Source organism: Octopus bimaculoides, chromosome 1, assembly GCF_046866305.1.
Source record: "Octopus bimaculoides isolate indiv1 chromosome 1, ASM4686630v1, whole genome shotgun sequence".
Lineage (NCBI taxonomy): Eukaryota > Metazoa > Mollusca > Cephalopoda > Octopoda > Octopodidae > Octopus > Octopus bimaculoides.
Window position 1 is genome coordinate 79,779,248 of NC_142928.1, and position 15,257 is coordinate 79,794,504.

General features: G+C 36.8%; 1 protein-coding gene across 7 annotated transcripts in view; it reads right to left on the bottom strand.

Annotated features, from left to right (window-relative positions):
* Window positions 1-353: 353 nt before the first annotated feature.
* The window catches only part of LOC106874915 (transmembrane protein 164), a 74,533-nt gene continuing 59,629 nt past the window's right edge, over window positions 354-15,257 (bottom strand). For all 7 annotated transcript variants that reach the window (XM_052967635.2, XM_052967633.2, XM_089352621.1 and 4 more), the window contains 2 exons: window positions 12,621-12,721; window positions 354-2,242 (listed from right to left, as the gene is read on the bottom strand). In XM_052967635.2, the coding sequence (XP_052823595.1) occupies window positions 1,826-2,242; window positions 12,621-12,721 (518 nt within the window). In that variant the 3' untranslated portion in view covers window positions 354-1,825. The remainder of the gene's footprint in view (window positions 2,243-12,620; window positions 12,722-15,257) is intronic.

Below are 15,257 nucleotides of genomic sequence, written 5' to 3' on the forward strand. Positions count from 1 at the left end.
GCATCACCTGGCCCAGGAATAGAAACCACAATTTTACTACCATGAACTCAACATCCTAACCACTAAATAATGTGCCTCTACTATATATATATATATATATATATATATATATTCCAGATTTAGAGAGAAGCAAGTATTTGCTGTAAATGTCTTCCACATTAAAAACTTTTAATCCAAGGCATTGTGCTTTTGTAACATGAATATGTTTAGAATAATCAATTCATCAGAATAGCCTAAATATATTGATGCTTCAAAATATATAAATATTGATGCTACATTGTCAGAGATCAATACTTGCATGAAAGTGAAAAAAGACAAACGAAACAAGGAAAAACTTGCAGACAAAGACTATGTTATGCTTTCATTCTTTTAATATTAATGAGTAAAATAAAATGAAAAAAACAGCTGAAAATAAACTGAGAAAAAAATAAAATAAATTTCTTTTGTCGTTGTTTACAAAGAGGTTTATATAAATAAGATTCTGTGACAGTCAAAATTAATTGGTGATAACCATTTCTTTCAACTACTAACCAGTAACAATTGAAATTAGATATATCAACCACAATAAATCTCACCTGGTTATCCTGATCCTCCTTCCCAATCGACGAAGATCACAAAAATAAAATACATATATATAATAGGAAGAATAAATAAATTGAGAAAAAAGGGCACTGCCCTTGCAGTCTCAATGTAACAAAACAAAATTATTGCTACCATAGCAATGTTACCACAGAGGTTCCTATTCTACTTTTCTGTATCAACATTAAGGTAGTAGCAATATAAAACTGGTAATAGAGAAGATATGTTTAGAGAAACATGAACCAGTTATGAACCAATCTACTTTATATTGGGTAATTTGCAAACCCACACACAAAGAAAAAAAAAACACTTTGTCTATGTTCTAGGTTTGTGTCTAGTTTCAGTAATCCTTCTGAGTCTAATGAACTATCATGTTAATGCAATCATAACATTTATCAATTAATATCACTTTTATTTTGTAATCAAAGACTAAAAAAATTAAAAGCTATTGGTGAAGAACAACACGAAAAATTCAGTTAGTAGAAAGCTAAAGAGCCAGAATAGGTAGTGTCTTGGTTACTTTGTCACAAAGAAACCTGCCCAATGAGGTTGAAAGAAATCAGAGCCTTGTAAGCATGTGTTTCCAGTGTTACTAAAGTGACTTTGATAAATATAGGGATGGCAGATATAAAAAAATCTAGGTCAGGTTTAACTTGACTAGGATGATAAGGATGAGGTGATATTACTGTAAGCTCAAGAAAATAAAGTGGCAGTTGAAGCTGCAAGCCCATATCTTTAGTGTCTGATTTGCAGACTAATAATCCTATTTAAGGAATTTTTAAAATTATTATTACTTTCATCATCGACAACAGTTGATGAATTAACAGATAGACAGGGTATTATGTCATAGAAAAGTAGCACAGAAAAAAAGATAAATTAACGTAATTAGGACAAACTATATTATTTCATCTTATGACTAGACATACATACAAATATCGAGCAAAGGAAAAATTTAAATACACCCCTTGACTTTGTTTCAATTAAATATTCTTTATACAGGAGATTAGCATTTTATGAACAATATTTCTTTAAAATTTTCATGGGTACATTTATTTTATAAAATTTGGAATGAAAATGAATTCATTTAAAAACCTTCAATAATTTATAGAAAATAATTTGTGAACTAGGGTTAATGATTAGTGGAATATTTCATACAAAGTAGCTGACTTTTATAGTGCTGAATAAAAGCATACATTTGTTGAGGACTTCTTTAATTTACAAAGATCATTCCTCAAAAAGGCAATCATCAAAATACAGGATTGGAATCCACAGGTGAGTTTGAGAGATCAGGATCTTGATTACTGGACTGATTTTCCATGTTGCGTAATCTTACTGTTTTACAATTACATGTATGATGTATAGCTGGAGATTCACTACGGGATGAACTTGTATCATCATCAGTAATTTTTGATATGTTTTGATCACAAGAACTTTCCTTTGACAACTGTTTGTTTGACATTTTATCAAGGTTATCTGAGTTTTCAAGATGAGTCGATGAAGTAGACTTGTCCAAAGAAATTTGAAGGCCAATCCAGTTGAGTAATTTTCCCAAGAAAGGTAAGCAAATAGCTTGGTGGAGAATAGCTATGATGCGATACATCTGACCAGAAAATGGATCTGAGACAGCAGGGCATAATATATTGTTGAGATTGACAGAGGAGAGCTAAAAAGAAAAAAAAAAAATAATGAAAACAATAATAGCAACATATACTGCAAGAAAATAATAAATGCCTATAGTAAAAATTGTTTATTCACTGCAGGTATTGTGATGCATTTCCAGCAGAACATGTAGTTCTCCATTACTTCAGTTGACCACACTGCAGTAAATATTTTTTTTACTTTTGTACAAAGTTACTTAACTATAGATTTTTGTTACGTCAAGAGAAAGAAAGGGAGAATAAGTGACAGAATGAGTGAGAAAGAGAGAGAATGAGAGAGAGAGAGAGAGAATGAGTGAGAGAGAGAGAATGAGTGAGAGAGAGAGAATGAGTGAGAGAGAGAGAATGAGTGAGAGAGAGAGAGAGAATGAGTGAGTGAGAGAGAATGAGTGAGTGAGAGAGAATGAGTGAGTGAGAGAGAATGAGTGAGTGAGAGAGAGAGTGAGAGAGAGAGAGAATGAGTGAGAGAGAGAAAATGAGTGAGAGAGAGAGAATGAGTGAGAGAGAGAGAATGAGTGAGAGAGAGAGAATGAGTGAGTGAGAGAGAGAGAATGAGTGAGTGAGAGAGAGAGAATGAGTGAGTGAGAGAGAGAGAATGAGTGAGTGAGAGAGAGAGTGAGAGAGAGAGAGAGAGAATGAGTGAGAGAGAGAATGAGTGAGAGAGAGAATGAGTGAGAAAGAGAATGAGTGAGAAAGAGAATGAGTGAGAGAGAATGAGTGAGGAAGAGAAAGAATGAGTGAGAGAGAGAAAGAATGAGTGAGAGAGAGAGAATGAGTGAGAGAGAGAAAGAATGAGTGAGAGAGAGAGAGAATGAGTGAGAGAGAGAGAGAATGAGTGAGAGAGAGAGAATGAGTGAGAAAGAGAAAGAATGAGTGAGAGAGAGAAAGAATGAGTGAGAGAGAGAAAGAATGCGTGAGAGAGAGAAAGAATGAGTGAGAGAGAGAAAGAATGAGTGAGAGAGAGAAAGAATGAGTGAGAGAGAGAAAGAATGAGTGAGAAAGAGAGAAAGAATGAGTGAGAAAGAGAGAATGAATGAAAGAGAGAATGAATGAAAGAGAGAGAATGAATGAGAAAGAGAGAATGAGTGAGAGAGAGAGAAAGTGAGAGTGAGAGAGAAAGTATAAGTGAGATAGATTCATCTTTTTTTCTCAAAGCAACAAATTCAAGAATTAAGTACAAGTTCTGTAGCTCTATGACTTCTGTCTATGAAACATAAGAGACGTAAGCAGAACATACATACTAATGATTTGCAACCCTTTTGGTCATGGAATGAATATTCTCATGAAATTCCTATCCTACAATTCGCTTCAAAATATTAATTTTTTTTTTTATTTATTTATCCAAGTTGGTGACATTTTTGTACTTATATAAATATCAACTAAAAATGATACAAAATATTTCTATTGCTGTAAATATCAACCACGATAAGTGAGAAGTTTCAGTAAATGTCAATTGTTTGGATTTCATACAAGCTGAGAAATAATACAGAATTTAAAATATCATTCAATCATCATCATCATCGTTTAACGTCCACTTTCCATGCTGGCATGAGTTAGAAGGTTTGGCTGAGGACTGGAAAACCAGTAGGCTGCACCAGGCTCCAATCTGATCAGGCATGGTTTCAATAGCTGGATGCCCTTCCTAACGTCAACCACTCCGAGAGTGTAGTGGGTGCTTTTTATGTGCCACTGGCATGGGAGCCAGTCAGGGGGCACTGGCACTGACCACCTTCAGATGGTGCTTTTTACGTGCCACCGGCAAGGAAGCCAGTCAGGAGGCACAAGCATTGACCATGTTTGGATGGTGCTTTTTACGTGCCACCGGCATGGGAGCCAGTTTGGATGGTGGAGTGTACAAAAAAAAAAAATTTACCATGTCTATACAGAGAGGTAATATAAATGGATGATGTTTGGCTGATTGTTGCTCAAAGGTAAGAGATGAGACTGAAGATGAACAAGAAATATAGAAATGGGGTGACATAGAACAATATTGAAAATGTCAAAATTTGCAAACACAACCCACTTTACATATATGCTAAAAAACACAATATATTTGTTTAAAAAAATGGTACTGAATGTTTACTACAGATCTAGAGATGTCAAGGCAAAGAAACACAAATACCCATGCATACACACACACATATTTAGTCTGATCAATAAGTATCTGGACTGTTGCCATAGTAATGAACCTAAAGCACGCAGAGTGAAGCTGCTTGGCACAGATTAACCTTGATCTCTGCTGTACATGTGCACTAAGTTTTAACATCCTAGCTCATTTCTGCTGTTTACAGCAGTGCTTGGAAGCAAGGTGTGTAGCATGTGATTGTCGCATTGACTATAACAGAGAAAGTTGAGCAGAGAATCTGAGTCAAGTTTTGCCAAAAGCTTGGCAAGACCTGCTCAGAGGCCAATGTAAAGTTTTCAAAAACTTTTCAGCGTTCTCGACACAATGAAGGACATCTTGCACAACTGAAACCCGAGTGTCTTTTTAGTCAGCTGAAAACAGTTTTGGCAAACTTGGCAGGCGCACATCTCATACCCAAATCTTCAGTGATAATGGACTGAACTGAACCATAATTAATCTGCACATCTTCTGATAACTCACGGATGGTGAGTTGATGATTTCCCCTCACATCTGCATGCACATTTGTGATGTTTTTCTCAGTTCTGCAGGTTGCAGGTCCATCAAAATGTTAGTCAATATCAACATCTTTTAGGCCATCTTGGAAACGTCTGACCCACTCATAAACTTGTTTGTGACTCATACACTTTCTGCAACTTTGCGTAGGCCTCTGAGCAGGTATCGGCATGACAGCTTTCTCTGTCATGGTCAATGCGACGATCAGATGCTACATACCTTCCTTCCAAGCACTGCTGTAAACAGCGGAAATGAGCTAGAATGTTAAAATTCAGTGCACATGCACAGCAATATTCAAGGTCAATCTGTGCCAAGCGGCTTCACTCTGCATGCTTTAGCTTTGTTACTATGACAACAGTCTGGATACTTATTGATCAGACCGCGTATATATATATATCATCATATATATATATATATATATATATATATATATATATATATATATATATATATATATATATCATCATCATTTAACGTCCACTTTCCATGCTAGCATGGGTTGGATGATTTGACTGAGGACTGGTGAACCAGATGGCTACACCAGGCTCCAATCTGATTTGGCAGAGTTTCTACAGCTGGATGCCCTTCCTAATGCCAACTACTCCGAGAGTGTAGTGGGTACTTTTACGTGCCACCGGAAGGTGCCAGGAAGGCAATGCTGGGCACAGGTGCCATGACAATTTCCCTTTCGCTTGCCCCAATAGGTCTTCGCAAGCCGAGTTTCGTGACCCACACATACACATACAGACAGACATACACACACACACACACACACACATATATATATATATATATACATACACACACACATGCATGCATGCATCCATACATGGTGCTATCACTATCAGGCATGCAAGCATAGAAGGCTGTTTAAAATGCCTTCTTGAACATTTTCTTCTACAATTATACCAACTCCTCCAGCCTAAATCCGTAACTGGTTTATTTCTTCTATCATTAAAAACAGAAGTGCTTTTTACTTACCAAAAGTAGCATTACTCTGACCAGATTACAAAATATATCTCACATCATGTGGAATCTTGCTAGTATGATTAAGGTTAAAATCAATAATAACAACATCTGTAGGTTATTTAACCCTTTAGGGTTCAGGTTTTTCAGTCAAATGTAATACTTATTCATTGACATTGTTTTAAATTATTCATGCATTATCTTGTAGCCTTGAGATTTTGATGATGTGATTATTTATTTTTAGTGTGAGAAGCTAGATCTGGATGGTTTGAGCATAAAATAAGAAGAATATTTGGGCTGGATATGGCTAGTTTAAATGCTACAGGGCTAGGACAACATATGTACTCTTCATTTCACTAGGTCTTTACATTTAAATCAAGAGCTATTACAGTGTTATGAAAAAACCCAAGAGGACCCTTCAATTGGCTGTATAAAGCAGCTAAAAAAGTAGAGGAACAAATTCACACAAACTTATACTAGTTTATGGCAAAACAACTTTGGCAGCAAACATCTCTTTCTTTGCTAAAAAAATGGCTGTCACAGATAGCAATTCTTGTTCAAACTCCCATGATACTAATAAATCCTCTCTAAGTACTCAGACCTAGTCAAAATTTCCCATGAGAAAATAATGTAATGAAACTGCTGTTGTCATCACTAAACTCTCATATACCTCCACATGTAATTGACTCAATAGGGACGACTGGAATACATTCAGGTTCAGAACATTTTGAAACCACAGTTGATAAAAGACTAATTTTTTCTAATCTAGCATCAAGTGACGGGCCATTCTTAACAAAGTTAAAGAAAAAGCCAAGGGCTCCCATGTTGAAAGTCATTGATGATGTTGCTGGAGAACATATGGAATCATGCAATGTTAATTGCTGGACAATTAATACCTTTTTGGACACAGCTGCTATTACTCTTAAAGAACACCTTGGAGAAACCAGCAGTACATCATTATCATCATTTAGCATTCATTTTCCATACTGGCATGGGTTAGACAGCTTGATTGAATTCATAAGCTGGAATGCTGCACCAAGTTCCAGTCTGTTTTAGCTTGGTTTCTATGGCTGATATACCACACTGACTTGCTTATAGAACATGAATTTTGTAACCATGAATGAAACAACCAAGTTAGCGGAAAACTATAGGCTCATTGTTTGCTTAAACTTAATGCACAAACTTTACACAAGTTGTCTGAACTATTTCCACCAGGAACATTGTGATTAGCTCTTTCCACCTGGAAGACTGGATGCTTTTTACATGGCACCTGCACCGACAGGGTCACCAAGTAACATGCAAGACAAGGAATTTTGAGAGCAGAGGGGGCATTGAAGAAAGGGATTTTGTGTCAGATGATGAAAGGTTAGAGTGTTACCTGGTCAGAGAGAGGTACAATAAAGAGAGATAAGAAAAAGAGAGAAGAGAGAGAAGAAAAAGAGAGAAGAAAGAGAAGAAAAAGAGAGTGAGAGGAAGGGAGAGAGAGGTACAGGAAAGAAGACAGAAACAAGTGGGCTGATGTAAAGGAGATACTTGGATATCTAGCTAGAGGGAAAAGTAAGAAGACCCACCCCATACAGCAAAAATGATGTCCTAAAATCATTCTGGTTATGCTTATAACCCATTCTGCCCCATCAAGTATTCTACACACTTCATTCCTCAAACATCCAGCCCTCAATCACTCCTCTATCTATAGTGCTACCTGGCAGCTGTAATCATCTGAAAGCAGTATTGGCACATAGTACTCCTCCATTTCTTTGTATCTCTAGTTATCTCATCCCCATTATCCTCCCTTTCTCACCCACACTATTTCACTGATCAACTCCTTTCTATGCCTTCAGTTAATTCTCTCCTCTGCTATATTCCATTCTACTCCATTTAATACCTCACATATCTGATTTCCTCATCATTACCATCTCATTTATGCTATCACACCCCACTCACTGTAGCCACTCTTATGTACCCCCTACATCTCCCTCCTTACCACTTCTACACCTTGCACATTAATCTCCTACCTTCTGATCTATCCTTCCTGAACCATTTCTATCTCTCACCTTACTCCCATTCTTCATACTGATATTTCCCATTCACTGTACCTCCTCCACCCTCATCTCTAACCATCTGGTACTCTCTCCTCACACACGAAAACACCCACTCTTCCCTCCCCTCCAGTGACTCACTGTCTGTATCCTTTCTTATACCCACCTTCCTGTACCTCAAGAGTTTGCTCTGTCACTCCATCACTTCATCTTTATCTCCTTCCCAACTACTTTCAACCATCTTTACACAAAGTGTGGTAGCCATATGTTCCCTCTGTAGCAAGGCACCTATGCTTGTCCCACTCTCATACTCTAAGCCCTTGACAATTAGCATAAAGCTGTCCCATCCCCTTCAATACTCCCTCCCACCCACAAATAGGGAGTACATGACCCCAGCAGCCAGATTACATCTGCAGTCAATCTTCAGGGCTCAGTCTCCATTGTTAGTGAGTGTGGAGACCAGGGAGATGAAGGAGCTGACTAACTCCGTGACATGAATGTAGAACTACATATTATGTTATCTCTTTTATGGTGCCATTTACTTCTCTCACAACCCAAAATCACTTCAATTGACTTCCACCCTTCATTCATACATTGTCCCTCTTCACTTACATTTTACATTGATAACTCTACCCTTCTATGCTAGCAAATTATCTCCCCATTTCCAGTGAATTACTTCCTGTTGATTTGTCTATATCGCTATACATTGCTCACTCTCTTCCCCTACATTATGTCTTTCTCTCCACTCACACTGTTTCAACATTTTACCTCTCATACTCTTATAACCTCCGCCCCACCCCATACACATATCATGCCTTTCTTTCTATTCGGTAACTCTTTACTCTTTTGTACTGCCTATCAGCACCTACACCCTGACTCATATATATCATTGATTATCCCTCCACTATTTTTCAATCTCTAGTCATAGACCTTTCCCAATCTCTAGTCATCACCCAATCATATCATCAACAACAAAATTTAACATCTGTTTTCCATGCTGGCATGGGTCAAATGGCTTGACAGGAACTGACAAGGCCAGGGGCCACACAAGGTTCCATAGACTGTTTTGGTTTGGTTTCTATGGCTGGATGTCCTTTCTAATGCCAACAAATCCAGAGTATACTGGCTGCTTTTTACATGGCACCAGCACCCACACCAATACTTTTATGTGTCACCTTGGTTTTAGGATCTCAATTCTGTTTTGATGGGCAGGTCTTCTTGGTTACTGCAATGCATCACATATCTCAGTTCTCTGTCATCTTCTTTCATAAGGTTCAGCATTTTGAGATCAGTTTTCAATACCTTGTCCCATGTTTTCCTGGGCCTCCCTTTTCTACAACTTCCCTCCACTTTAAGTGATCAGCACTTCTTCATGCAACTCATCCATCTGCATCGCATGACCAAACCACTGCAGTCTCCACCCTTGCACACTACATCTAATTCTTCTTATGTCCAACTTCTCTCTCAATACACCAATGCTCTGTCGCACATGCACACTGACTTCACACATCCAACAGAGCATACTAGCTTCATTCCTCTCCAGCCTTCGCATGTCCTCCACATTCAAGGCTCACATCTCATTACCATGCAGAATTGCAGTTCAAACACATGCATCATATAATGTTCCCTTCACTCAGAGAGAAAGAGAGACCTTTGGTTGCCAACAGAGGTAAAAGCTCTCTGAATTTTCTCCATCCTATTCTTATTCTAACAATTACACTTTCTGTACAACCTCCTCCACTGCTAATTAGGTCTCCTAGGTAGTAAAAATTATCTACAACTTCCACTAGGACATTCAAAGAAATCACTTTGCCATATATCTGTGGTTTTATGGCTCCTGTATATCTTCCACACTTTACAAATCTCTCATCATCACCTACCCTCTCCTACATTTCATCCAACCCCTATTTTATTATCAACCTATACTCATCCTTGACCCTAACCCATTTATTTTAATATTCCTCACTCTCTCCATACATTTCAACTAACTTTATCCAACCTCCCTTCCTGTTCTTGAGCCCCAAGGGCCCATCCTGATATATTGTCACCATGATCTTTGCTTCTCTTTCCAGCTCCACACCAATTATTATTTCTGTATAATGTGAGCAACCATGTACCTCTTCTACTGCAAGAAACTGTTCAGGCCCTTTCTTTTATATTCTATCTATTCATCAACTGGCATAAAACTGCTGGTTAAGACTTCCGTTGGGTGAGAGCAGCTATAGTAGAACTATAGCCCCTCTCAGTCAATGGAGATCTTAATCTTGCAAACTACATGATGCCCTTACTAGTATGGTGCCACAAAAACAATACCCAGTGAACTCTGTAAAGTGATTGGTATTAGAAATGGCACCCAACTCCTAAAACTAACTCAAAGCAAACACTGGAGCACATCACAGTCCTCTCACCATTGGATCCTGTCAAATCATCTAAACCATGCCAGCATGGAAGACAGACATTTAAAGATGAAGAATAAGGTACAAAGTGGTATCAAAAATTTTCTGGACTAATTAGGTTTAATAAAAAGTAACTTATTCACCTTAGTTTTAACATCATCTCTTTTGAAATAGTTACCTTGTGCAACAATACACCAATCCCATGATTCCTGCCACTTTGGGAATCTGGCCTGGAAGTTGTTTTCCATAAGCAAGTCAAGGACCTTCTGTGATTCACACTAGATCTCAGCAATGGTATTAAAACAGCGACCTTTGAGCTGCATTTTCATCTTGGGCAAGAGATGGAAGTCTGCAAGTGCTAAATGTGGTGAATAGGGTGGGTGCGGAAGCAATACCATGTTGTTTTTGGCTAGAAACTCGCAAGTTTATTCTCCTCCAATGATCCTCATGCACAAGCTGATGAATTTTCTCCACATTTTCATGGGTAACGCTCATGGTAGGTCTTCCAGATTGCTCATCATCTTTCAGGGACGTTCTTCCACTTTTGAAGTACCTGTGCCACCCGAAACATTGTGTACAACCCATTGCCTCATTGCTGTAAGCTTGCCAAAGCATGCTCAATGTCTCTGTAGCAGACTTCCCAAGTTTAAAACAAAATCACATGTTGGTTCTTTGTTCCAACTTCCTGTCCGTGACAAACTCACAGACTACGGCATACACATGATCACAAAAACAAATTTCACAACTTGAGAAGTAAACAGCCTCATGAAGGTCACTGCTCGCTCTCAGTGCACATGCAACCGTGTGCTGCCATCTGTTGGCATGCTACAGAACTAGTCTGGGAACATTTTGATACCTCTTCACAATTAATTTTACACAGTAAGGAAGACACACAGAGAAGTTCAACATTATAAACAATAATCTGTAATCAAAAGCAGTAAAGAAAAAGAAAAATTGTATGAAAAGCAGCATTTACAATGAAGACTCCAGATTTCAAAAACCTGAAGGCAAGATTTGATGGCATTTAAACCTGCATGTTGAATGTCATTCGAAATAATTCCAAGAAAAAGCATACAATCAAGTTAAGACTGTATGACAGTCTTCTTGCAATCACTGATAGCATAAGGGAGAGATGAATATTTGTAGGACATAACTGGACAGCAAAATAAGAACTCATTAGTGGTACTCTCTTACGGAGACCCCCAAAGTGAATACATATTGGGCAGATGCTAAACAATAATCTCCAACAAGCAGTTCACTATGGACACAGGATGTTGTCATTCTGACTTCCTGAGTGTTATGCAATACTGTGATTAGTAGAATGACTAAGCTGAACAAATCCGGGCAAGCTCAACCAAATAAGAACAATGAGGATTACACGATGAAATAATTAGTGAAAGCAATCAGAGCAGAATAAGGTTTTATACCAAGAAATGATAAGGTGGGAGGAAAAGAGTGTATGTGTGAGAGAGAGAGAGAGAGAGAGAGAGAGAGAGAGAGAGAGAGAGATTCAATCAAAGTGAGAGGAAGTGTTATTAAAAAAGGGAAACCACTTTTTCTTGTTTCTTGGATATTAGACATTAAAAACCATCATCATTTTCATAATCATCATGGTTTTAACAACCAATTTTCCATGTTCCCATGGGTCAGATAGAAATCATTGAGGCAAATTTTTCTGCAAACAGATATCCTCACCTATTTCCAAGCAAGATTATGTTTCCATGGAAGATTGAAAAAAAAAGGACACTGCTTGCATGGTGGTGGCACTTGCTTATAACTATTATACGAAGACATAGCAAGAAGATGGTAACACACCCACACACACGTATATATATATATATATATATATATATATATATATATATATATATATGACGGGCTTCTTTCAGTTTCCACCTACCATATTCACACACAAAGCTTTGATCAGTATAAGGCTATAAAAGTCACTTGCCCAAAGCACCATACAGTGAGGGATGAACCTGAAACCATATGGTTGGGAAGGAAGCAAGCTTCTTAGCACACAACCATGCCTGCACTTATAATAATACTTTTATCAAATACCTTTTCAAACCATTTAACCCTTTAGCATTTAAACCGGCCATATCCATCCCAAATATTCTACATGTTCAAACTGGCCAGATCTGGCATATCGTACCTACCCTACAATGTCATTCTAAGAAGAGACAATCACATCATCAAAATCTCGAGGCTACAAGATAATGCATGATTAATTCAAAATAATGTGAATAAACAAGCATTACTTTTGACAGAGTAATATGAACACTGAAGGGTTCAAGGACATATATAGAGAGGTAAAGGTATAAATAAATAAAAAGATTCTTACACTGGCAATTATCTGTAGTGGTATAAAATGGTAAAATATAAGAATTCCAATCGCAACAAAAGCCCAGCTGAGGTCACTCATCTCTTCACATGTGTAGATACCTATGTAAATAAACATTTAAAAACAATTAAATTTTAAAGTAACATTACATGAAATCTGAGTCTTATTAACAGAATTTAACAAATAAAACGAAACACTTCTGATGAAACAAAGCTGATGAGTATCAAACTGTAATGACAAACAAATTAGTCTCATTTAAGTGAGTGCTTTTCAACCAGGGTCTGTCCATATGGCCCTTGGGGATCCATACAAGATTTTGTGAAAAATTTATGTGCAATAAATTTCTTCTACAAAATATTTTAACAATTTTTTTTTATACAATTCCTAAAAAATATTTCATTATAAAAATTCAATAGGAATTTTTTAAAGCACTGAATGGTTGTCAGGGTCCATCCAAGTAAAATAGAAATCAAAGAGGTTCGAAGGGTTGAGAAACACTGATTTAAATGGTAAAGGAACTGCTGGATCACGTCACGTGTATGTAAATGCATACACACGCATGTATGTATATATATATATATATATATATATATATAAAGGGCATTACTACAGAATAATGCCACACACACACACACACATACATATATTTACACACACACATATATATATATATATATATATATACACACACACATATATATATACACACACACACACACACACAACACAGACACACACACACACACACACACACATCCGAGTTTAGCACCTAATGCATAATTAAAAATAAATGCTCATTTATCGAACATTTTTTTTTTAGCAAAAGTAACTAGACGCTTTCACTTTACTCAGGGGCTTTCCGTTTCGCATGCTGTTTTACCGACCCTTTTATATACATATACAATATAAAATATAGTGTAAAGGTCATGATAAGTAATATTAGATATAAATTCACTTTACATATATATATATATATTAAAAAAGAAAAAAAATGTAAAGAGAAAGTTGTTCTAAAGTCCTACCTTTGAATATAAATTTGCCATTTTTTGGCGGTATATAGTATCACAGACAGATCTTCAGGCCAAAATCTTTATTGATAAAATATAAACGAAGTCTTTTAACAGATCAAGTTTTCTGTCGGAGATGTATCAATATTTCTAAGAGGCCAGACAAAACTTTTTTTCCTTTTTGCTCAAAGATTTGGTTTCCCGACAAAATTTTCTCTTCTTTTTCTTTATCATTTTAACTTTTTGTACGCGTGTGTGGGGATTGTATGCGAGAGTTTTAAAGAAAATAATCAAAATACTATTAATATTATTTAGAAGTTGGATTGTCAACACCAGTGCCACGAGAGAAAACTGTCATTGCCTGTTATGAGCGTGACAATCATCATCGCCATTCCACCAAGAAGGAGAATAAACATAAAAGCCGCAATAAACATTGATGTCATAACAAGGGTTGCTGCTAGCAAGCTAACTGCCAGTGTAGCTAACAGGACTTGAATAGTGTCAACCATAACCAGATTCTGAGATTAGAAACAAACCACGATATAACAGACTAGTTAACTAATTTTGTCATATTCTGAATTTTTCCAATGTGACTAAGCTTTCATCGTTGTTTTTCACTTTTCTTAGAGGGAATGATGATCAAACAGAAAGATAGAAAGTTAAAAGCAATTTATGACGTGATGAAATTTTGTGAACTTATTTTTAACTGGATGAAGATGCTAGCTGGATGAAATTCTAGATGAAGATGCTAGTTAGACAAAATAAGCGATGGAATGTTCTCCTGTAATTAAAAATTATATAGAGATAGGAAGAACGAGATAATTAAAGAGAGAGTACAGGAGGCTGTGAAATCAAACGATTCCAGATTATTAATGTGAATATTAAATCAGCTGAGACAGCAACAGCTTTCGGCTTTTTCCTTCATGACGACGCAAAAACTTAGCCAAAGAATTCTTTAGTTACATAGTTACCGATATTAGTAAACGAAAAAGAGCAAGCACAACACCTGTAAGAAATAAGAGAGCGGCTAGAATCCCCAACACCGACTGTGTAGTGAGAGCAGAGATGCATTGATGATAATCAGGACGGTGGGGAGTTAAAAATTAACAGGTTGGTTGCTATACAGTCCCTAAAGTAAAGCACATCAATTACACTTGACAATGAAAATAAAAACACTAGAACAAATATATGTATTAAAAAGAAAAGTAAATATTCCTACGAGGAATTAAAAAAAGAAAAGAACCACACACAGACACACAGACCGTAAGGGTATAATTTTAGAGAATTTTCAATCAAACTGTCTCGAAGGCATCTATTTATAGTCAGAGAGAGAGATGGAGAGAGGAAGATTCTGAACACGTATGAAGTAAATGTAGAAGGTGATAAAGAAAAAGGAAAGAGTTGTAAACTTATATGTGAGTGAACAAAAGTATATTACAAGGTTTCATCAACCTACAAATTTAGATCAGTGGTTATTGAAACTAACTCCGTAACAAGTTTGCCTCTCGGCTGCCGAGTCTGGTGTTGTCAGTGCTACAATATCAAGTAGAGACAACTCTTTCATTACCAGACACTTCAGTGATTGCTCTTATGGAATATTTTGTTTCACTTGCAGGGCATTACGTTATGT